A 23616-nucleotide genomic window follows, 5' to 3' on the forward strand; every position below is an offset into this window, starting at 1 on the left:
TAGAAATCTTAGGATGATACTGAATGATAAGGCTCATCCTCTGCTTCGTCTGAATACGTGGGGATTAACTCAAAGTTTTCTGACATATATGAAGTTACAGTCCCTGACAAAATTATCTGAACAAATGTCCTCTAAGATATATGTTAATGCTTCGCTTTAGAATCACTATTGTAAACTCATATACTTAAACTACAGGATCCAAGCAGTTAAAAGAAATAAGTAGAACACACCAGACATGATATGGCAAGATCTGAGGTGATTGAGAGAGCACGTATTCTGTCTAAAGAGAGAAGCCATGATGCAACCACCTCAAAACAAGACACTGTTATATCAGATCTCTTAATTTTTTAAAGAAATACTTAAAATGCATTTTTAGACAATAGAATTCCAAATTTAAGAAAAAAGGCTCACTGAGGGTCACTCAAAATATGTCTGGTCCAGTTTGTGGTCTATAAATTACAAGTCCTGTTTGACAGTGAAGAGTGCAGATTGACCTTGCAATCATAGTCTTGCTTTGAGGAGACTCACATGCGGGGAACTCCAGATGTTGTGTCCTAGAAGTTGATGGAACAGTCCTGAGTTGCCCAAAGTGGGATATTATTATCCATGGAGAAATCACCAGGGTTGGCAACTGTGGTAGACTGAATAATAGGCCCCCAAAGAGGTCCATATTTTAATTCTTGGGACCTGTGAATGTTACTTTACATGGTAAAAGGGACTTTGTCAATGTGATTAACTATTTTGCCATGGGAGATTATCCTGGATTAGTAGGCCCAATATAATCACTAGAGTTCTTAGAAGCGGGAGGGTCAGAATCAGAGAGAGGAGGAGATGTGACAGCTGATGGAGAGGTCAGATGGGGCATTGCTATAAGGGGACCATTAGCCAAGGAATGAGGTAGTCTGTAGAAGATGGAAAAGGCAAGGAACCAATTTTCCCCCTAGAGTCTCCAGAAGGAATTAGCCTTGTAGATACCTTGACATTAGCCAAGAACAGTGATTTTGGACTTGAAACTTCCAGAACTATAATATAATATATTTGTATTGCTTGAAGCTACCATGTTTGCAGTCATATGTTACAACAGCCATAGGAATCTAACACAGCCATACAGAAGCTCACAGAGTCGGACAACCTCTTCTGGTCAGAGAGAAGGCTGTGGGAGGGGAGAGTCAAAGAGGAAATGTTTTCACCAGACCCATGCCATGAATTTAGGAGCTCTTTGGCCCTGAAGGAACCTACTGTCTATTAGAAGGCCCTCAGCCTTCTCTACATAAACAATTCTTCTGCTGGGAGCCCAGGACAGTAGCCACCAATCATCTCCAGTTCTGATCAGACCATTTCCAAAGCCCACAGATGAGAGGGGATGCAGAGCAACATGATGGAAATAATATCATCTTTAAAATAAATGAGATACTTTGTGTGACAGCCTCAGCCTCATTGTCATTATCTGCAAAATGGGAATAATATCACACAGAGTTATGAAACAGTAGAATGAAAGACCTCTACCATCGTGCTTTGTGAATATAGGATCCCTATAAATGGAAGAAATTGATTTGTTATTCCCTATTGCTACTTTCTATTCTGCAGATTTGCTATTATCACAAGATTAAGTTTGTCTACCTATCCTCAGCAAATTAGCAGCTCAATGGGAATGACAATAAAAATCGTTACATCTCATTTCAGTGTCCTAATCTCCCAAAGATACTGAATGAACACGTGCTTCCGGCACTGTTAAAATGTTAGACTTACAATAAAACTTCCTGTCACTGGAATGTCAGAAGAATGAGACGCTTCTCAAAAAGTTCACCATCCTTAAGTCATCCTGACAACTATCATGTCCAATATGTACACTGTGTTGCTGATGCTTGTTAAAGAAGAGTTCAATTGTAGCAGCTTCAGACTGTGTGCTTGTGGCATTCAGCAGTCTTCAGGCTCTGCAAAGATGCACAGTAACATTTTCACCAAGATTTCCACAGTATTATTGCATTAATGAATACTATGCAACATGTAAATCAACATAAGCTGAGAATATGCAAAGCAACATGAATTCACAGACTTGGTCTTGAATAAAACAGGCAATGGGCACAAACACATTTTACAGTGGACTAAAAATATAACCAACACTTGGGAAATAGAGGTTCAGTGAACTCTGAAATCCAAAACTAGCATCACAAACTCAAATGATTTCAGGAGCCAGGAAGGAAGCCCAATGAGTAAAGGAGAGGGATCTACCAGTGTTAAGGATTGTGGCAAATTGGGTTGTAGGCTCTGCTTGAGGGCGCTCCCCTTCAATTCCATTCAAACATCACAAACTAACAGACTCTCTATGGGCTAACTTTAGCTGATAGGCTGTGATGTGTAGCCCCTCTGGCAAATGGTTACTTTGCCAAAAAATTCAATAGCAGCAAACTCAGCCTGAGGGATAAATAGGATTAGGAGAAGTTTGTCTTCAGAGCTGCTCATTCCACAAATCACCCTCACTCCCACTCCCACGTCTTAGGTGTGCATGCCCTGCGCTTTGCACTCTGACTGCTCACATCTCCCCTCGCACCTGGCCTGACTTTGCTCTGCTTAGAGACTATTCCAAACCTAGATCATTCTTTCTCTCCATGGGCAAAATTACGTATCTGAAGGCTCATTCATTCCCTTAGGACAAGGGTAGGAATCTACAGTTTCCCTGGTATAGCAATATACTTTCTAATTTCAATTATCAGTAAAGCATGCTATACAAATGAATACTTTGTTGGCACTATTTAGAAAAATTATATGGGGACTGTCTCAGTACCTGAGTATAGTAAACATCAAGTTCCACAATGTATACAGAGATATACCATCACATGGTACTCCATAAATATATGTGGTTATTATTTATCAGTTAAAAGTAAAATTAAAAACTTTAATCATCTCCGATATCCTAGAAATTAAATGCTCCTATTAGAGTAAATTGTTCTCTGATGGTGAAATTTTAGGCTGTGACAAACTGCTTGAGTATATATTTTTGAGAAGGGAAACTCTTATCACCTCAGGTCACACCTTGGCCTCATTCCCATCAAGATTGTAATAACAATGAATGAAGACAGCTAGAAGAGTTTGGAGAGGTAACAACACTGGCCTTCACAGTGGCTCTCTTGAGCTTGTTCTTGGAAAAATAAACGTCTGTCTGAACACCAAACAACAGAAATAAATTTAGTAATCTTATTTCTTAGCTCTATGCTATTTTTTCTTATAAAATTGACATGATTTTCACAAACATAAACAGATTTGATTGTAGCCACATTTAGTTTTTAAAAGTTCATTCTTTAAAAGGTCATCTGAAAATGTAAATAGAACTTACATCTAGATATAACTTTTATTTCCTGTTTGTGAAATTACTTACTCTTATTTCTATAGAAGATCACATAACGGCACATGAAGTAGGCCTTAGGAACCAGGGTTATTGAACATGTGGACACTGGAAATGGTCTTCCTGAGTTTGAGGCCTTGCACACAATATATTGCCCATCTTAAATGTTTTTCGAAGGAAAGATAGTGGTAACATCCTCCTGCTTGTTTATAGAATCCACCAAGTCAACCATTTTGCCTTTTCTGGGCAAGGGTAAACGTGCAACAATGACAATCTTAAATGAGATGAGTTTGGTAGAGAGCCTATTCTTAGACAGTAACTCAGTAAATGATGGCTGTTGTAATCCATCCAGTAATGTCTGGTATTCCTACTAGAAGAAATATAACAATGAACTTTAAAACAACTTTATGATATCTGACATTTGTGCATAATAAAAATATTTCGAAGTGTTTTAATTTATTTGATCATTACTAAAATCCTCATGAGCGAAACAGAACAGATATCAATATCCTGATTTTTATGAGAAAAAAATGAATTCAGATGATCCAGTTCAAGGTTCTTTTGTCTCCGATGAGCTTCCTGTCTCAAACAAGTCATCTCGTATTTCTTGGGGCTATCCACAAAATGAATGAGTTGGACAGGTGGTAGGTAAGAACCCTGCCCGTATGAGGAGTTGTATACATTTGGAGATCAAGTGGCTGAAATGATCGAGACCTCGCTGTGGGGCAAAATGATCAGGCTGCCAGCTCTCCATGATTTGGAACTGAGCTTTGAGACTCACTCCCTCTTGTCAGTGCCCAAGGATGATGGAACCCTGAGAGATCAACTCATGCCAGTCAAAATGGCTGGGAAATGAAGGTGCCTAGGTCTCCTTATTTACATTGAGAAACAATTGCAGAGGAACCCAGAATTCTTAAAATCCTTTTATTGATGCATTTTCATCCTGTAGTCAAGCTGGATGGGATGCCCCTCCCTAAACAGAAGTCAGCTTTGTTGAGTCTACAATAAAAGTAAAAGGAATTGAAATGACCAATGCAACGTCTCTAAGAGAACCTAGGGATTTTCTCACTGTGGATGAATCTATGGAACGAAAATATGCGGATTCCTCTGAAGACTAGCTTCCCTGGGAGAGTGCTGGATGTACAGGACCACACTTACCATGTGTTACTTTTCCTTCTGTGTGATATCTTTATTATCTTTTCCTGAAGTCATTTGTCTAGGCTGCAATTTTATCATGAGAATATACCAGGGACAATGTCAGGGAGGGGTGGAGGGTGGCGAAGAGAGAAAATAAATGTTTCCACATGGCAGTGTTTGGGACACTCTAAAGATCAGAGTGTTTGTGAATGCTAGTGTTGTGACAGCAGTATGTGGGAGAGTGTAAACATACAGCATTACAGAATTTGTCAGTATGTCATAACAGAGGTAGCCACTCTATTCTAAGCTGATGATTTTAGGTTAAAAAGTTTTCCTGCTATGTGATAAGTAGGTTCTGAGGCTACTAATACCCTACGTAGACTGAAAATGGTGTTCAACAGCTTTACAGAGCAGAACTGAAGCCTTTTAACTGTCCTTTATTAATTAAGATACCTTTCTGGAAGGCAAATTTTCTTTAAAAACTGAATGATTATTAAAATATCAAGCTAAAATCAGAAACAGTACTCTTTGGGCCTGTTACTTTTACTCTTCAGTAAGAGTCTTATTGACTGATGTTTAAATATTTTAAACAAAGAGTCCCCTGATTTTAATGCCCAAACTTTTCAAACGTATCAGAGACAACCAAATAAGTACAGTGGTGGCATGTGCAAGGAGACCACTGGAGTCAGGCACAGGTGGTGACAAAGATATTCAGAGAGGGGCAGGAAACTCACAAAGCTAACAGACTGCACGATGCAGTAAATAATGATGAATGATCTGGAGTCGCACAGAAAGGGCAAATTATTTTTGGTAGCTTCTTTGAGAAACTAGAAATAATAATGAGATATAGATTTATGCCTTTCAGTCACAAAAACAAAGAGTGATTCTGGTAGGGCTGAATGGTGGATACTCCAGAAATTATTGGTGGAAATGCAATTTGTCATTATCTTTTGGGAAACAAATTCAGTTATATATAACTTTTGTTAAAAAGCAATCTTGGCCAGGCGTGGTGGCTCACGCCTGTAATCCCAGCACTTTGGGAGGCTGACATAGGTGGATCGTGAGGTCAAGAGGTTGAGATCATCCTAGCCAACATGGTGAAACCCTGTCTCTACTAAAAATACAAAAATTAGCTGGGCATGGTGGCGTGCACCTGTAGTACCAGCTACTCGGGAACCTGAGGCAGAAGAATCGCTTGAACCCGGGAGGCAGAGGCTGCAGTTAGCCGAGATTGGACCACTGCACCCCAGCCCGGTGACAGAGCGAGACTCCATCTCAAAATAAAAATAATAATAAAAATTGGCAGCCTCACTTTTGGGAATCTGTTCCACAGAAATAAAAGCACTAGCATGTAGCAGCAATTGTACAAAGATCTTTTTATAACATTATTCATAGGGCCAAAAATAAAGGTATAAACAATGTGTATTATCATTCATAGAGGAATGGTTGAATAAGTTATGGTATAACCATACCATGAAGTAATATGCACCATTAAAAAAAATCAGTTAGAAACATGACCATTGAGTAGGAAAGTTTTCCATGGATATCATTGAGACAGAAAGGAAAAATAAAGCAGAGAAGTGTCCATAATATTATACCACGTTTGTAGAATACAAAACACAATTTCTATATGGATATGTGTATGTATAAATGTACATATTTTTTGTGTGATTGTGCATGTATGAGTGCATGACTACTTAAACATGAAGAAAATAAATGGAAGAATACATACACATATTGGGTTCTTAGCACGATGGACCAGGAGATAAGGAGGTTCAGTAGAAGACAATGAAATGGGTAAAAGGATGGAGGAGAGGGGAGGGAAGCCAATAAAATATCAAACAAAAATGATTGCAATAAAAATGAAGTCAATGATTTCTTACCTATGTATAAGTATATGTGTGTAAGTTTATCTACATATAAAGAAACTAGAGAATGATAAATGAGAAAGTTAAATCCGCCTTGTAAGAATGACTGGGATTTATTGCTAAGTAGGAAAAAAGAAAAGGAGACACGGTCACAAAAGGTAGTTTTTTGAAAAAGACAAAAATATTTGAACACAAAACAATTTTTTAAAAAGATACCATAAAAAAGGGAAGTGATTATGTAGGAAGAAATATCTGTAACCCACATGGCAGACAAATGGATTATGTTCCAATAAACAAAGAGCTGCTACAAACTGTTGAGAAAGAGAGAACCCAATATACCAGAGAAGATTAAACAATGTGCATGAGAGGAACTCCAAACAACTAATACACATGAAAGATGTTGCCCTTTTCCATAGTCAGGGAGATGCAAAGGAAAGCAGTAATGAGGTACAGTTTTCACTTCCCTGATCAGCAAAAATTAAAAAGAACAACAATGAACTACTCCTGGAGAGACTATGAGTAAATCAGGCAACTTTATGCACATTGCTGGTGGGAAGGTAAATTGCTACAACTTTTCAAAAAATAACAGTTTGGTAATTTATTAAAATACTCTTGTGCTAAATAATCTTTCTGTTGAAAATCTATCCAATTGACATATATGTAAATGTGTAAACGTATATGTATATATAATATATACATAAATATGTATTATTTATACACGTACATAGACATGTTCCTCTTTCTCCAAAGATTTCTATAAAAGATTATTATTGTAGCAATTTTGTGTGGCAAACATAAAACACATACACAAAGAATGAACACTGTAAACGAAATAGATGTACTCAGAAGAATAGTTTCAGAAAGTGGGGTATATACAAACGTGAAAATTATGCAGCTATTTAGAAGACATAATTTGACTTTATAGCTAAAGACTCTGAGTTATATCTATGACATATTATTAAGAAAAGCCACTTGCAAAGTATGACCCAATTTTCAAAATAACAATAAAAATTTATGTATGTATTTAAAGGAAATATAAATTTAAAAGATTTACATCCCTACAAGATTGCAAGAGTAAGCTTCAATTACTTAGAGTGTAAGTGTATGACATATTTATTACTTGATCTTCCCTAATAAATTGGGAGTTATTTTGCATTTGGATTAATAACATCTTTTTAAAAAAGTTTTCTTTGTAACAGAAGTTGTTAATAATATAGCTAATGTTAAGAACTTAAGGTCAGGAGACAACAGGTGCTGGAAAGGATGTGGAGAAATAGGAACACTCTTACACTGCTGGTGGGACTGTTAACTAGTTCAACCATTGTGAAAGACAGTGTGGTGATTCCTCAAGGATCTAGAACTAGAAATACCATTTGACCCAGCCATCCCAGTACTGGGTATATACCCAAAGGATTATAAATCATGCTGCTATAAAGACACATGCACACGTATGTTTACTGTGGCACTATTCACAATAGCAAAAACTTGGAATCAACGCGAATGTCCATCAATGATAGACTGGATTAAGAAAATGTGGCACCTATACACCATGGAATACCATGCAGCCATAAAAAGGATGAGTTCATGTCCTTTGTAGGGACATAGATGAAGCTGGAAACCATCATTCTGAGCAAACTATTGCAAGGACAGAAAACCAAACACCACACATTCTCACTCATAGGTGGGAATTGAACAATGAGAACAGTTGGACACAGGGTGGGGAACATCACACACCCGGGGCCTGTCGTGGGGCCGGGGGAGGGGGGAGGGACAGCATTAGGAGAAATACCTAATGTAAATGACGAGTTAATGGGTGCAGCACACCAACATGGCACATGTATACATATGTAACAAACCTGCACGTTGTGCACATGTACCCTAGAACTTAAAGTGTGTGTGTGTGTGTGTGTATAGAACTTAAAGGCAAATCACTACATTATTTACTTCAAAAAAAATTTAGGTGAAATGAATGAGTCGGATCTAGAAGTAGGTGATAAGAGGTGAACATATGGCAAGTGTTAGGTAGCACATTCTGGCTGATGGAAAAGATGTTTGGGCTCTCAGCAGATAAGAGTAGCAGGTGGGTGTCTCACAAGAAGGTGGACCATGGTGACAAGAAAAGCTATCAGGAGGTAGAAGTGGGCTGGCTGTGAGATCCAAAGTTCAACGTCAAAACTAGTAAGAAGGCAGGTTTCCAGTCTCAGAGGAACTGAAGTGCCAGTTGGCTCAACAAAGCAGACACTCAGGCAGGGAAGATGAGGTAACTAGAAATGGAATGTAAGTAGGGCTTTGGTCAGACCAGCACATGTGGCTGTGTAGGCTGTGTGATGCACAGCTCCAGGGAATGCCATTTACTTAAACTGCAGTGTGAAGGGTACCTCCTAAATTTGTCCAAGGCAAGAAGCCCATTCAGTTCTAAGATTTACTCTAAAATCAGAGTAGATCAGCAACAGAATTGAAAAGCCCGTCAATTATCATCACGATCGTCCCCACTACCAATACCACAACCATGATAATGACATAATCACAATTCAGTGTGCTTTACAGAACACATGCACTGATGCCAGAAAGAATCAAATGAGGTAGCCAGGTCAGGTATTATAATTACCATTAAAATGAAGAAACAAAGACTCAGAAATGTTCATTGATTTTTCCCACAATCTCAAAGGCAGTCTGTAGTAAATAGGCACATGAACCCGGCATGTCTACTTCCAAAACCATTCTGTTACCACTGCCTGAAGCTGCTCACATTAGGGAGGAGAATTAGTCCCCAACATTAAGATTGGACTGACATTGGGGTCTGCTGAGCAATGAGCCAAACAGATCATTAGTATATTGTAAGTTTATCTTAAGAAATATAGTTTCTTGTTTTTTTCATGCTCAATGGATAAACAGTTTCTCCCTGTAAGGGGAGTTCTTGCTGTGTAGTATTCAGACTCAACTTGTCCACACTGATTGCTATTTTGGTGTAGTGACTATTTGTTTAGACAGAATATGTTACAGAAATGATTTGTGGCAGCTTGCAAAAACATGCATAATACAAAATATAATTGAATAAAAGGTAAGGAAATAAAAAAATTAAATTAGAGGAAAAATGAGTGAAGAAAAGAAAACATCCAGCCAAGAATGAGGTTAGTTCACAAAATAAATAAGGCACTCAGTAAAGGTCTCTGTATTTGTTAGACCTAAACCACAATTTTGGCCCTCAGCTTTTTAGCAGTCAAAGGAAAGAAAATAATCATGATTCTCAGTGTTTAAAAGATATAATCACCAGCCAACCAATGGCTTAGGAGAAATACAAGTATTCTTGGTACTGAGGCCAGAAGGATACATTTTTCATTGTTCCATATAATGCTAATAATAACAGTCAATTTTTATAAGGATCTTAGTATGTGTCAAGAGTGATGCTAAGTGCTTTCAATACCTTGTCTCATTCAATTCCCACAATTCCATAGGATGGGTATTATGAGTATCCTTTTTTTTTTTTTTTTTTTTTTTTTTTAATAAACAAGGAAACTGAAATACAGGATGCTAACTTAATCATTAAAGGAAACACAATCAATTAGTAAATGCCTAATTTGGGATCCTAACACAGTTCTGCTGACTCCAAAGTTATTCTTCTACCACACAGCTTCTAATTATACCTTGATTTACTCTTCAAGTATCTCTAAATATCTAATAGAATCCTTCAATATCCAGTATAAGGTAGTCCCCCACTATTTTCTCCCTGCCACATGGCTTTGTTTTGTTTTCTTCATTGCACTTAGCATTATCCGAAATTATCATGTTCATCTGTTTGTTTTGTTGTCTTTCTTCAATTAGAACATAAACTACACAGCTGCAATGATCTTGTTTATCTTGTTCCCTATTGTATCCCTAGAGTCTATTGTGCTGCCTAGAATTCAGTAGAAATTCAATATTTTTTTTGGATGATGAATGTTTCAAGGAGCAAGAATTCAGTGACCATTCGAAATCTTTACACATCTGTGAAGTCCATTGTCCTTACTTATTTCTAGTTCCTTACAGATATTACTTACAGATTCTCAAGGCTCCATGACTTATTTATGCTCCTCACCAGAATGTATTGTTTCCTTTAACTTGGCTATTTTTAATAATCCAGCTTGGCATAGACTTGATTTTATCAATTTGATTTTTTATTTTAAAAGTTATACATAACATATAGATTATATCACTTGTAATACACGAAAAGCATTTTTTAATTCATTTTCTCACACACAATGACTGCTGATTATTTAAAGCCTATATCCAAAGAGTTTGCCTAGCAGCCCATTCAAGTAGATTTTGTTATACGCTGCCTAAAATTTCCTATTTAAAAACAGACCAGCTTCAAACAGAAACAGAAATGAACTTGATGGCTCAAGGCACATAGAAACAACATGTACTTGTTCAGGTTAAAAACCATAATTCTGGTTGCCTGTTCTCAGGCAGGAAAAACAAACAAATTCTTAAATAATGCAGCTTCGCTAGTCAGCAATGGGAGCATGAAATAATGAGAGGAAACTTAGCTGTAAGACAGATTCCTCACCCTGGTCATCCTAATACATATTATTCTCAGTATTCTCTAAGTCCTTCAGGCTGTCTTGGAATTTGCATCAACTGGCTGTCATGTTCAGAGAGGAGGGCAAACATATCTCTCACACACAACTCTTTCCACAACTGTAGAAATTGTCTGTGAACATTTGGCCTATCCCCTCAAAAATGGGCCTTTTCATTGGAAGTTATTTGCTGCTAGCTTAGTGTTTCAGTCAAAAGCCTCAACCATGTGAAAATGTAGGCTAAACGGAAAGATATCTAAGTTGGCAATGTTCTCTTGACTTTGCTAGACTCAAAGGGTCCAAATACGTCCTCTAGTAAGGAAAGAAACAACTTGAGATATGAATATTGGCTGGATTATATTTTTATCCTTTAAAAAAATTTAGAAAATGTCTTAAGTGAAGATTCTGACCAATCTTTATGAAAGGACAATGATAAATAGCTATGGTGACAACATGCATATTTGTATTTCTGAAGTCATTCTGACACAATGAATAGATTCAACAGCGAGAAGAAGCAAATCTATTTGAAATAGTTCTCTTATAATAAGCGTAAGGAAAGGATATTTTCTTTTTAATTGGAAGGTGGGGAGTTGAACATTTCCTATATTTGTTTTCTCTTCTAAAGTATTGGGTGTTTATTGTGTCGCTATTGTGACACAGCCTTTGCGCTATGCTGTTGGATTTGTTGTTTAGTTTCATACTGATAACTCTATTACCAATCTTCTTCAACCTGGTTAAAGGTTTTTATTCTGTCACCCGTGGCTGGACCACTGAATCTCCTACATCCACATCTTTCTTTCCAAACTCCAAGAAGCAAATTGAAATCTAATCCTGTGCAAGAGAAAGTGAAGAGATCTCCAAATCTAGAAGCTTGGTCATTAAATATGTACACTGGCTTAGCCCTGGAGGTATTTCCTTTTGGAACTATTGCTTGTTATTGCTGATTCCAAGATTCTTTGCACCCCATCACTAGCTATGATAAATAGGAGGCGTGATGGTCAGAATCTGTATCCTAAGTCACTGCCGTGACTGCTACCCAGCCCCTGGGTTCCCAGAGGATATAGAACACCAAGACTAAAACATCACCAGGAGAGCCACCCTTATCATACTAAACACTTTGGAGAAAAGTGAGAAACAAGAAATAAGAGTCAAGCAGGCCAGTCCTGCAAGACCCAAGAGTTTGCCTCTGTGTCTACATTTATTTATAAACACTTTATTCTCCCATATTCTATTCTTTCCCTCTGTCTGCATTCTCTCATCCACTCATACAGGGTTAACTGCCATGCGTGGGTCTGTGGATATCTCCCAGGTCTAAAGCTTTGACTGTGACCTGTCTGAACTCTAGACTCACATTCCAATTGTAGACTAGCACTGTGAGTTAAGCTTCTTAACTTTGCCCAGGGAGAGAACCTTCTAGGTACTTTTAGCTTTTGTATTTTTCCTAGAGCAAGAGAAAGAAACACGTTGTTTCTACCACCTGAGTCATAGGGATCACAGTGAGAAAACTAAAGCATTTTGCTAAGTGGTACCAATCCCATCACTCAGGAGCAGGGCCAAATGCCCAGAAAGCCCAGTATAATTAGCCATTAGCAGTGAGATTTTTAACTGAACTACTGAACAGTAACAAGATAGTAAGCATGATTTACAGGCATTTATGATTACAGATAAGTAGACAAAGAAGGAAAAAAAGAAATGGGGACAAAGTCATTAACAAAAGACACACAGGAGAATGGTTCTTAACAACTGGAAAACCAAAGGCAATTTTAGAGAGAACTGAAAGCTCCAAGTAAATATTTGCTCCAAAGAAAACATACTATTTTTGTTTATCTGCAGATCCCATTTTTTGACATTATTGTGGAAATTTTGGATTAAAAAAGGTTTTTCGCCGGGCGCGGTGGTTCATGCCTGTAGTCCCAGCACTTTGGGAGGCCAAGGTGGGCGGATCACGAGGTCAGGAGATCAAGACCATCCTGGCTAACATGGTGAAACTCCATCTCTACTAAAAAAAAAAAATAATGAAAATAAATAAATAAATAAGCTGGGCGTGGTGGCAGGTGCCTGTAAGTCCCAGCTACTCAGGAGGCTGAGGCCAGGGAATGGCGTGAACCCAGGAGGTGGAGCTTGTAGTGAGCTGAGATCGCGCCACTATACTCCAGCCTGGGCAACAGAGCAAGACTCTGTCAAAAAAAAAAAAAAAAAAAAAAAAAAAAGATTTTTTCTGGCTCCAACATAAAGAGGAACAGCACTGTCCTTCTTCCTCTAAGGTAAGTTCTGAAATAGAATGTTTTGTATCTTCTTATCAGAACATTCTCTTTTTTGGTTCTGTTTACTCCTTTGGCTATTTTAAATATTTCACCTTACTGAAGAATTAAGGTCTAAGATCTATGAAATGCACATAATTTGCCTAAATGAAAAAAATTAGATCCTATACTGCAATTATATAAAGAGTTTATAAAGAAAGTAGCTTTTCCTGAGATAAGCTCACCAAATTCTCTCAGTAATATTAATTGGGCAGTCGCTTCGAAAATAATACTATATTTGATATAGTCATCATCATTTATGTCTCCTTCTCAGGATGAGTGGCCTTAAATCAATGACTGTATTGGGACTATAAGTCAATCTATAAAACTGTGACAGCTACTATACAATGAAATTTTTAGCAGCTGTTAAAAGTGATGCTGTACAAAGAGAATGACTTGGAAAGCCATCCATAATGTAAACATACAAACTAAGTAAAAAATTATAAAGCACATATATGCAGATTTCATACTTTTGTAAAAAATATATGCATACCTGTACATAGAAAAGAATACATATAGAGAGCAAGATTACCTTGGTTATCTAACAGTTAAGGATGGTTTTTTGTTTTGTTTTTTGAGATGCAGTCTCGTTCTATTGCCCAGGCTGGAATGCGGTGGTGTGATCTCCGCTCACTGCAAGCTATACCTCCTGGGTTCACGCTATTCTCCTGCCTCAGCCTCCCGAGTAGCTGGGACTACAGGCGCCCACCACCACACCCAGCTAATTTTTTGTATTTTTAGTAGAGACGGGGTTTCACCGTGTTAGACAGGATGGTCCCAATCTCCTGACCTCGTGATCCGCCCACCTCGGCCTCCCAAGGTGTTGGGATTACAGGTGTGAGCTACTGCACCTGGCTGGTTAAGGATGGTTTTTATTTCCCCTTTTCCTTATCTAAAGTTTCTAAATATTCCACAACTGCATGAAAATGTGTAATTTTTTGAATCAGAACAAAAATATTACTAAATTATTCCCTGCCCGTTCATTGCACCTGGAGAGCAGGACCTATCTTTAGTATTGAAAATCAATTAAACTAGCTCTATTCGTCCTTAATATTAGGACGAATCTTAAGACTTGATTCGTCCTAATATTGAGTGTATATGATCCCAAACAAGCAGACGCACTGAGTGGTCCAGGGTTATAACCTAACACAGACATTGCTAAGGCTTAGCCTCTAGCTTTTCCAGACTGCATTCCAGCATCTTCCTTGCTGCTTTAATAGCTAGAAATGGTGAAAAGCAACAGATGGTGACAGTTATGACTGTCAGGATGCCAAGCTCAAGAACGGAATTTCTACTTCAAGAGTATTGTGCAAGGGTACAGTAATAGCTGGGGAAATCTAAGCATGAAACTTTCTGCAATGCAAGTCTGGCGATTATATAAGAAGGTGATTATATAAGATCTTATAATTTAATAGGAAGCATTAACATTAGCTTAAGAGAAGAACAAAAGTTCAACCAAACTTCTGGAGTAGATCATTGAATTTCTTTTTCTTGACTTTCTTAAAAATAAAATCTAACTGGAAGCTGTATTTTATTTTTTATTAGTATCTGTGAAATGGCTACTGTGGATCCTTTAAGACAAGTCAAATGATTTTGAATCCTGGAAATAGATTAAGCAATCATCAATATTCATTGACTAGCTATTTTGCATTTGCTATTGAAAGGTTTCAGATGCAAAACAAGTATATTTTTAATGGAATTTCCACTCTAGGTGGGGAGATAAAATGTAAAACATCATATGATAATAGGTAATTAAGTGTTAAAATTACATACTAAATCATATTTTCTTGATAACGAAATGTACTATTTAATTACAAGCTTTTGAATTGTGTTTCTTTTGGTATCAACTCATTCTTTCTCAAGTAAATAGTTATAAGCCCCTATATCATTGTGGTCACTGGAAATATAGCAGGAACAAAATAGAAAAATCTCAACCTTGTGGAACATACATTATAACTGGGGAAGAAAGACATAAAAGGTATTAGCTAGAAGTGCTTCATAAGGACGACGAAGAAAAATAATGCAGGCAGGTGGACATAAATGTCTTTGGAAGCTGTAGTTTTAAACAGTGTCACTCTGGCTAGGTGTAAGACAGCTCCCTCCTCCTTTCAGTGATGGCATATGTTCCCAATGCTTATTTTCTTTTTGGTTTTACATTTCTACTTTTGAAATTTGTTCCTGAAAACTATCCAAGCTGTCTGTTAAAAATTTAAGTAGGGGTCAGGCACGGTGGGTGTCTCATGCCTGTAATCCCAGCACTTTGGGAGGCCAAGGCAGGTAGCTCACTTGAGGTCAGGAGTGTGAGACCAGCTGGGCCAACATGGTGAAACCCCATCTCTACTAAAAAGACAAAAAATTTAGCTGGGCATGGTGGTGCATGCCTGTAGTCCCAGCTACTTGAGAGGCTGAGGCAGGAGAATCGCTTGAACCCAGGAGGTGAAGGTTTCAGTGAGCCGAGATCGTGCCACTGCACTGCAGCTTGGGCAACAGAGCAAGACTGTCAAAAAAAAAAAAAAAAAAAAAAAAAAAAAAAAAAAAAAAAATTAAGTAATACAGTGAAGAAAAAAGTAGGAAATTTACTGCAGGTTGAGGTTAAAAAATGCAGTAAAAAAATCATTCATCATCTCAGTGTCTAAAACAACTGCATTCTATTATTTGACATTTATTAATTTAAAAATAATTAATGAGCCTTCATTATGTGCTAGACACAAGATTTACAGGAAGTGTGTTATTCTGGGTAGAACAGCAAGGGCAAAATTCCTGATTCAGGCAGGTATAGGCTCGCTGTCGTGAGGAAGAGAGAAGGCCAGAGCAGTCTGCAAGGGGTCAAGGAGAGGTGGAGTGGTGGGAGATGGACTCAGAGACACAGGGATAGGCCAGGTTGTGTGCTATGCTTCCCAAACCTCTGAAAACCCAAGTATCCTCCAGAATGCTTCCTGAAGGCATTGATTCCTGGGATCCATCCCAGAACTATGGAATCCGAATCCTTAGGCAAGAGTTCTGGGGATCTTGGATCCCAGGTGATGTAGGATGTAGGACATGGGAAAATGTTTGAATTTTAGTTCAATGGCAATGAAAAGGCAGTCATAAGTGTGTGTGTGTGTGTGTGTGTGTGTGTGTGTGTGTGTGTGTATGGTGTAGTGTGATATGATCTGATTCAAACTTTCTGCAGATCATCATAACAAAAATGGGAAAGAATGGATAGTGACCAGTTTGCAGCATGTTCCAATAATTTATGAGGGAAAGAAAAGCAAAGAATCAAACAGAGATAATAGTTTTGTTGTTGCCATAGACTTGCCGTAACACTTATATGAGATAATACTTGCATAGTTCTTAGTATACTATCAATATTTTACGCTTAGCAAAAAATAATTTACTTATCACTACCATGATTTTTTTTTTTTTGCCAAAAAGCTATTCAATTGTGCCAATCTCACATAGTCAATAATCTTTTCCCACCCACTTGCGAGGCCTCCCTTATCATTCTTTAATTTCTCATTTGGACTCAGATTGCTCTATGATTTCTCCTTTCCATTTGTAAATTTCCATGCGTGTATTTTCAATAGTTGTTTTTTAACCAATCTCCTTGTATTGCAAGTTTTAAAATCAGATTTATTATCTTATGGCTTTATATGCATCCATCTAGGAACTTGGTACAGGTGTTCTGGGACTGTATTGAAGCACATCTGAGTCACACCTCACATTATAGTAGACTTGTGCGTTTCACCAATTTAGTGTTTTGGACTTGGTATTACATTTACTATTTTGGTCCAATATGCCCTTAACACATATTAATTCAAAAAATTTCCCAAAGCCTGTGTTTGAACCATGCTTTCTGTGAGTTTGCCCACCATGAGCAAGTCACTTAGCTCAAGAATAAGCCTAGACATCTGCTTCTCCATAGCTCAGCACAGACCTCTTGTCCCTACTATGTAAGTCATCACTGTCAAGAAGGCTACTGTAGTTTTTCACAAATGTGAGACTTTTCAGGGTCAAAATATAATGAACCCAATAGGTTGTATTAAAGCATAGTCCTCATTGGCAAACAATCTGAATTTTAACACATATCCCAGGGATCTTAACTTTCTCGTGTGTCAGGAGAAATGTTAACTGTTGATTGAATCATATCTAAAGCTAAATATACTACAAAAGTGTTGGTATTTGAACCACTAAATTTTCTCCAGTTTGGGTTGGATTTGTCATCACTTGCGACAAAGTATTCCTCACCAATATATCTTCCATGACATGGCTGAATTCTGTTGATATGTACATAGACTAAGCCCATCCTTTGGGTAATCTACTCTACAAATATAAAATTATAATTAAACCAATTTGTCTATTGAAAAAGTGTCCAACAGTTATTTATTCACATCACACAGTAAATGCTACAACATTTATTTACTGTGGCAAAGCAATGAGACAGCTGGACTTTCAAAGCCCTTCAAATAATGTCTGGAGATTATTACTTTACCTATAAGATGAATCTCAAAAGGTAGTCAACAGAAGAACAAAGCTGAGGTATGCCATAAACCCGAGTTTAGAATGTAATTAAAACCCATAGATATCACAAGTTTTTGGCTTTAATAGCTTTCTAAGTCAAATACCTGAAAAAAAGTACTTGCAAAGAATATTCTGTGTCACAGAAACAATAAAATGTCTGTCTATGTGTTGATCTGGGTGAGTGGTGAGGAAGACAAGAAGTTTTAGGATCCTAGGATCTCAAGGAGAGGATCACAAGCCCCTGGAAACTCACCACCCTCTTCCTATGTGCTCACAGAATGCTTCCCGCATCCCTAAAAGCTGCCACTGTATCCTCTCCTCCCTTCCCCCTCCCTTCTTTTTCCCTTAGCTCCTTGACTCCTTTCCTTCCCCTGCTGCTGCTTCTCCTCTTTCTTCTCCTCCATCTTCTTCTCCTTTCCTTTATTTTTCTTTCCCACAAGTCCATGTAACAGAGTAGATCATAATCCTCTCATTTCCATGCCCTTTTGCTGATGTCAAAAACCACCCCTTATATTCCCAAGCCTTACTAGTCCCCAGTTTGCTCCGATTCTGGCCAGGCTAGAACATTCTTCACTCAGCAGCCTATGCTGAACTGAAATGGCCTGTAGTTGCTACCATTCCACCACTTTCACTTGCACCTCTGGGTTCCCTCCTTCCTGGTGTTGTGGCCTTGTGTCTTGACAAATATCCTGGGGATCCAGTGACAAGAGCTACAGATTTTACAGCACACTTTTATCTAAAGCTGTATTTTTTTCCTCTTACCATAGCACTGACCTTGAGGCATTCATATCCTCTCTACATTGTACTTGCACAGAAATCCTAATAACAGCTTAATTGAGTTTCCGGAACATAGTTAGCATTATTTGGGATGAACATTCTAATTGTGCTGTACTCTCCTTGTAACAAATAAACTATAAATTTTCCTGATTACTAATAAAAAGAAGAAAGAGGAAAAAAATTCATTTGTGAACAAATGCTCTTATGAAATGCTTTGTGGTGACAATTGGGAATCAGGAAGAGAGGAGAGACCCATGTAACTTTCATGTCCTTTTTAAATGTAGCATTCTAAAACTCACTGTCAATGATATTTGAAAGAAGAAAGAGAAAAGGTATTGGAGGAGGGATGCTTGATCCTTCCTTCTGAGCTATGAAGTATTAGAAGTTACACATAAATTTTAGAGGTTGAGTGTAGCTTTTTACCCTGGCTGGAAAAAAAAAATGTCCACAATTTCTCCAGCTCAAGATACTGACAGTCATGAACACAGTCTATTTGAGTATAAATTCAGTCTCAAAATAATTCTTAGTACCACTACAATGTCCCTCAAACAAGGTCTGCATTGATATATATGTTTCATACACATGTACACACGATATGCACAAATACATCAATTATTCTGTTAAAGTCATTATGCTGACCCAGAATACATCCTTTGCTTCCTGTATGCCCCATCTACATATCCATTTTCTGTATGGAATGCATCTTCAAATCAGCTGATATTTAATTGCATCACCCCTTTGCTTTTTGAGGAAGCTAAACATTATTGATTTATTTAAAAAATAACCCTGCCTCCCCGGTTTTGCTGCTAAATCATCATGTACATAAGTAATAAGTGGATTACAGGAAACATTAGAACTGGAAATTGGTGTTGCCAGCTACCAAAGCCACAGCATGGTTAGAGGCTAGATCAAAAGAGGCTAGGGAAAGTTAATGCAGCAAAATTGCCTATTGCCTCTATGTAATCATCACCCAAAAGAAAAAGCACAGGTTCTTCATGAATCTTCAAACCACAAATAAGCTGAAAGTGAAATGACCTGCCAGAATTCCTCATCGATGCCTTTTATTGTCCATAATATCAAATTAACTCGACAGTACATGACATTACAAGATAGAACAAGCCTCTTGAACTGCAATTCACAGTGACTTTAAGAGTTGATGACTATGGGTATATGATGGTCACTAGAGGAAACATCTCCCAAGAGCCCTAGCATTAACAGGAGCATCTCCAGATACAGAGACATCATTGACATCATTTATCTTCACTGAATAAACACAGTACATGACTTTCACCTTCAGAACATCTGCTACTCATGTAAATGCAGAAAACTTGTTCAAGTATTTCAGGATGCCAAGTGACCCACATATTTTCTCTTAACAAGAGTTCATCTTGTGTTCTTAGCTTGTGATTTTTATTGAATTATTGATATTTCCCTCCAGACATTTTCCAAGCAAAACAAGAAACTGTATTTCATTTGTCTCTATTTCCAGATATCCCAAGGGGAACCTAGATCATAATAAATACTCAGTGTATGCTAGTTGAAAACATCGATGAATGGAACTTTGATTCTCAATACTAAGTATACTACATGTAGTAGGTTAAAAAAATAAAGAAAAAAAAAGAAGCTTGTTAAATTTAATTACATTTGGTGCATAGAGAAGTTGCCAAAATGCAAACATGGTTTCACTGAATTATCTTGGCCTCACAAATCAACTCATTTGATTATATTTTGGAGCAGAGATGCAATAACAACCATTTAACTACTGATTTATAGTTTCAGTGTGGATCCTCCTATTATGGTGATAAACCAGAGAGTAACTATAGTCCAAATAGGGTGCCAACCTCAGCATGTATTTAAACTATGATGCCTCCACAATTTGGGAACCTCTGATCTGGGTTATACAAGCAAGGGAACTTTAAGAACATAAGCAATGGGATCATTTTATCACTTTGATTAATAAAGAATGGTGCTTATCAGTAATATCAGAAATATTATCTATCAACTACTCCCAACACATTTTATTTGCTCCAGTGACAGAAAACTACTCTCCCTCTACCACACCTCTCCCTTTCAGTTGCCTTATTTATTGGCATTTGAGTCAAGTGACCAGAGGATCTTCAATAAGTACTATTTATTTACACAGGCTGAGACTAAGGCCTATCTGCTTACAACAGATTCTCACAGAAGGCAGGAGGCTCAGTATAAGATATATTCAACTATAATTATAAGGCCTTCCTAAAGTAATCTTTTATTCAAATATTTATTAAGCATCTACCATGTACCATGCATTCTGCTATCAGCAGAGGATACAGACAAGTTTTCTGATTTCATAAGAGGAAGAAAACAGACAATAGTCCAAGTGACAAATTAGAAGTACTACAGAATAAGTGCTGTGGTACATACCCATTGGGATTAATTGACAACTATTCACAATCAGTGTTTTTCTTTTTTCAATGATCAATGACAGGAAAGCATCAACATCAGCCTCAGCATCAGTTTAACATACTACTTACCACCACAATTACATTTGCTGCTGGGATTGGAAGATTTTCCACTTCAAGATCTTGACCATCCATGGCCAGCAGATTGACAGACAGGTCATATGCAGGTCTAGGAAATGCTGAATTGACAATCTGGTGGCGTTTGCTTACTTGAGCTTCGGAAGAAGAATGGTAGCTATGTCTATAGATTTTTTGTGGGGCTATATCCAGGCTCTTCTCAATGTCTTGTGAATGCTGATAAATGAATACTGGCTTCCCACTCTTCTTCTGATTAATTGCCAAAAAATGATCATTGTTTCCTGAAAAGCACCCTGAAAGAGGGAAGAAGCAGAAACAATATCAGAGACCCTATTCAGTAAGAGAGGTAGATATATGTGATGAAGAGACTTACCCTTTCTTGAGAGGCTTTAAGACTTGTGAAGGATTTAGGTTAGTCTCCATCTTTCTTTCTCTGCTTCATGATTCTTAACAAATAGAATACACCTGGTGGTATGAAGGCTTCTCAAGGACTTTAGGTGGATAGAAGTGGATGTACTTTGAAAAAGTCCTATTTTTCAGATATTCTGAGGCCACTTTTACTAAGAAATTTCCTTTGTCTACACCCATAGTTTCAATACCTAGTTGGGCTTCTATTCCTGGATGTCATATCTGCTGCTGAAATTATAAATATTTTTAACATATTTAAGCTTTCTTTAAATATAAGCATTTCCTACAATTCTTATTTCATACTTATTGCTTGTATGACAATGAACAGTTTTCTTCACGCTTACACAATATTTAAGCTCACTGAGGGAAGAAATCTGAGTGTACTTATTGTGGTAACAGCTTTCAGTAGTCCAAACAGTATCCATCCTCTCTTTACTTAGGTAAGTAATATGGCCATCTAGATAGAGACTACATTTCTCTCAGTCTTCCCTGCAACTAAGCATTGCCATTTGATCAAGTTATAGCTATTGGAATGTAAGTAAACACTGTTAGCAGAGACATGATATGGCCTTCCTTTCTACATTTCCTCCTTTGTGCTGGCTGAAATGCAGATGGTCTGGTAGGAGTATGAGGTAGAAACCATGTGTCAAAGATGGTAGCGCACTAAGACAAAAGATTCTGATCCCTGATGAAAGTGAAACTACCATACCAATCTCACAGTTCCCACTCAGATGACTAGAAGAGAGAAAAACAATTTTCTATTGTTTTACCTGCTATTATTTTAAGTATCTTTGTTACAGTAATTTAATTTATTTAGTAACAAATACATTCATCTTTATTTCTTCTGTTAGGTATATATTCATTGCATATTTATGCAATGGTTTCTCCTGTTTGCTACTGGCCACGGGAGGAAATAGATAATACATATGAATCAAAAAGAATATTACTAGGTTAAATACCAATTAGAAAAGCAAACATGAGATCTGTTATATAACATAGTGCCTAGCAATGGTACCCCAGATTTTCCCTGGGTACCAATGCCTATGGTAACAAGTGCTGTCTTTTTACAAGAATTCTTCTCCAATCTTCTACTATTTTTATCTTTTACTTCCCAAATCATCCAAGGATCTGCTCTTTGTTTTGTTTTGTTTTTCTTGCAAATTTCAGCTATTTACATGCCCAAATTCAATAGCATTATCATGGCAGATCTAGTCCTCATGCTACTGGGCATTGTAAATTTCTCTATTTTATCTTAGGTGAAAAACTCAAGTTCATTTATGCATACAATATACCTTTTCCAAAGCACAGAATCATCCCTAAATGAGTGATATTGGAAAAGTAAACTAGGATGAAAATAGTATATTATTTTATTTCTTAACCCCAAAGGAATAACTTCATTGTAGTGATATCAGATAGTTTCTCAGAGGGAAAGAAGAAAATTCCTTTCAGAAATGTAGACACTCTTCTAGGACACTACAATATTACTTAGTAAATTACTTTTTAGTAAAATACTAAACATACACCTTGTGGTCAGAAAGTTTACATACATCTAAAACATTTAGCACCATATTCCATGAATAAAACAGTGATAAGAATAACAACATCGAGGTATCCGGTTCTGAATTCCATTATACTACATATGTTCTTAATGATAGTTTCATTTCCAAATCCAAGGAATTCATTTAATATGGAGAAATGAAATGCACAATTATTTAAAGGTCATTAATTGTCCAATCATCGTCTTTGGCAAACTATGGGTGGCTTGATTGTTTAAAAAAGTTATGGTCGATTTAGCATGCTCAGAACTGAAGACATGATGATTAGTTTCCATTTCTATTTCAGGATCCACATCAAATATAATTCAAGTGGTCTAAAAAGATAAAGCTACTGGTAACAGCAGATGATTCTCATACTATCTATTATATCATGGAATAAAGCACTTGGGCTAAAAAAATAACCTATCTTTATAATCTCACATGAAAGTTGAAGGGATATTGTTGAAACAGAGTTGCTGAAGATGGAAGATGTATATGTTGGTCATACAAGACTTGATGGAAAGCAAAGGCTGTAAAAACTAGTAATTCCTCTACTCTGGATTCTCTATAAATGGTAAATAAAAAAGAAAAAAAGCAGCTTAGAAGACTGGAGAAAGTAGATATCTGAAAAGAGGAGAAATAACTGACAAACTGAGTCAATTACACAAATATC

The 23616-nt window shown here is 37.2% G+C and overlaps 1 protein-coding gene across 2 annotated transcripts in view; it reads right to left on the reverse strand.

Moving 5' to 3' along the window:
• Positions 1–23616, reverse strand: part of PTPRR (protein tyrosine phosphatase receptor type R) — a 283354-nt gene that overhangs the window by 223761 nt on the left and 35977 nt on the right. For both annotated transcript variants that reach the window (XM_008004011.3, XM_008004012.3), the window contains exon 2: positions 20995–21293. In XM_008004011.3, coding sequence (XP_008002202.3) covers positions 20995–21293 — 299 coding nt within the window. The remainder of the gene's footprint in view (positions 1–20994; positions 21294–23616) is intronic.

The sequence above is a fragment of the Chlorocebus sabaeus genome, chromosome 11 (assembly GCF_047675955.1).
Source record: "Chlorocebus sabaeus isolate Y175 chromosome 11, mChlSab1.0.hap1, whole genome shotgun sequence".
Taxonomy (NCBI): domain Eukaryota; kingdom Metazoa; phylum Chordata; class Mammalia; order Primates; family Cercopithecidae; genus Chlorocebus; species Chlorocebus sabaeus.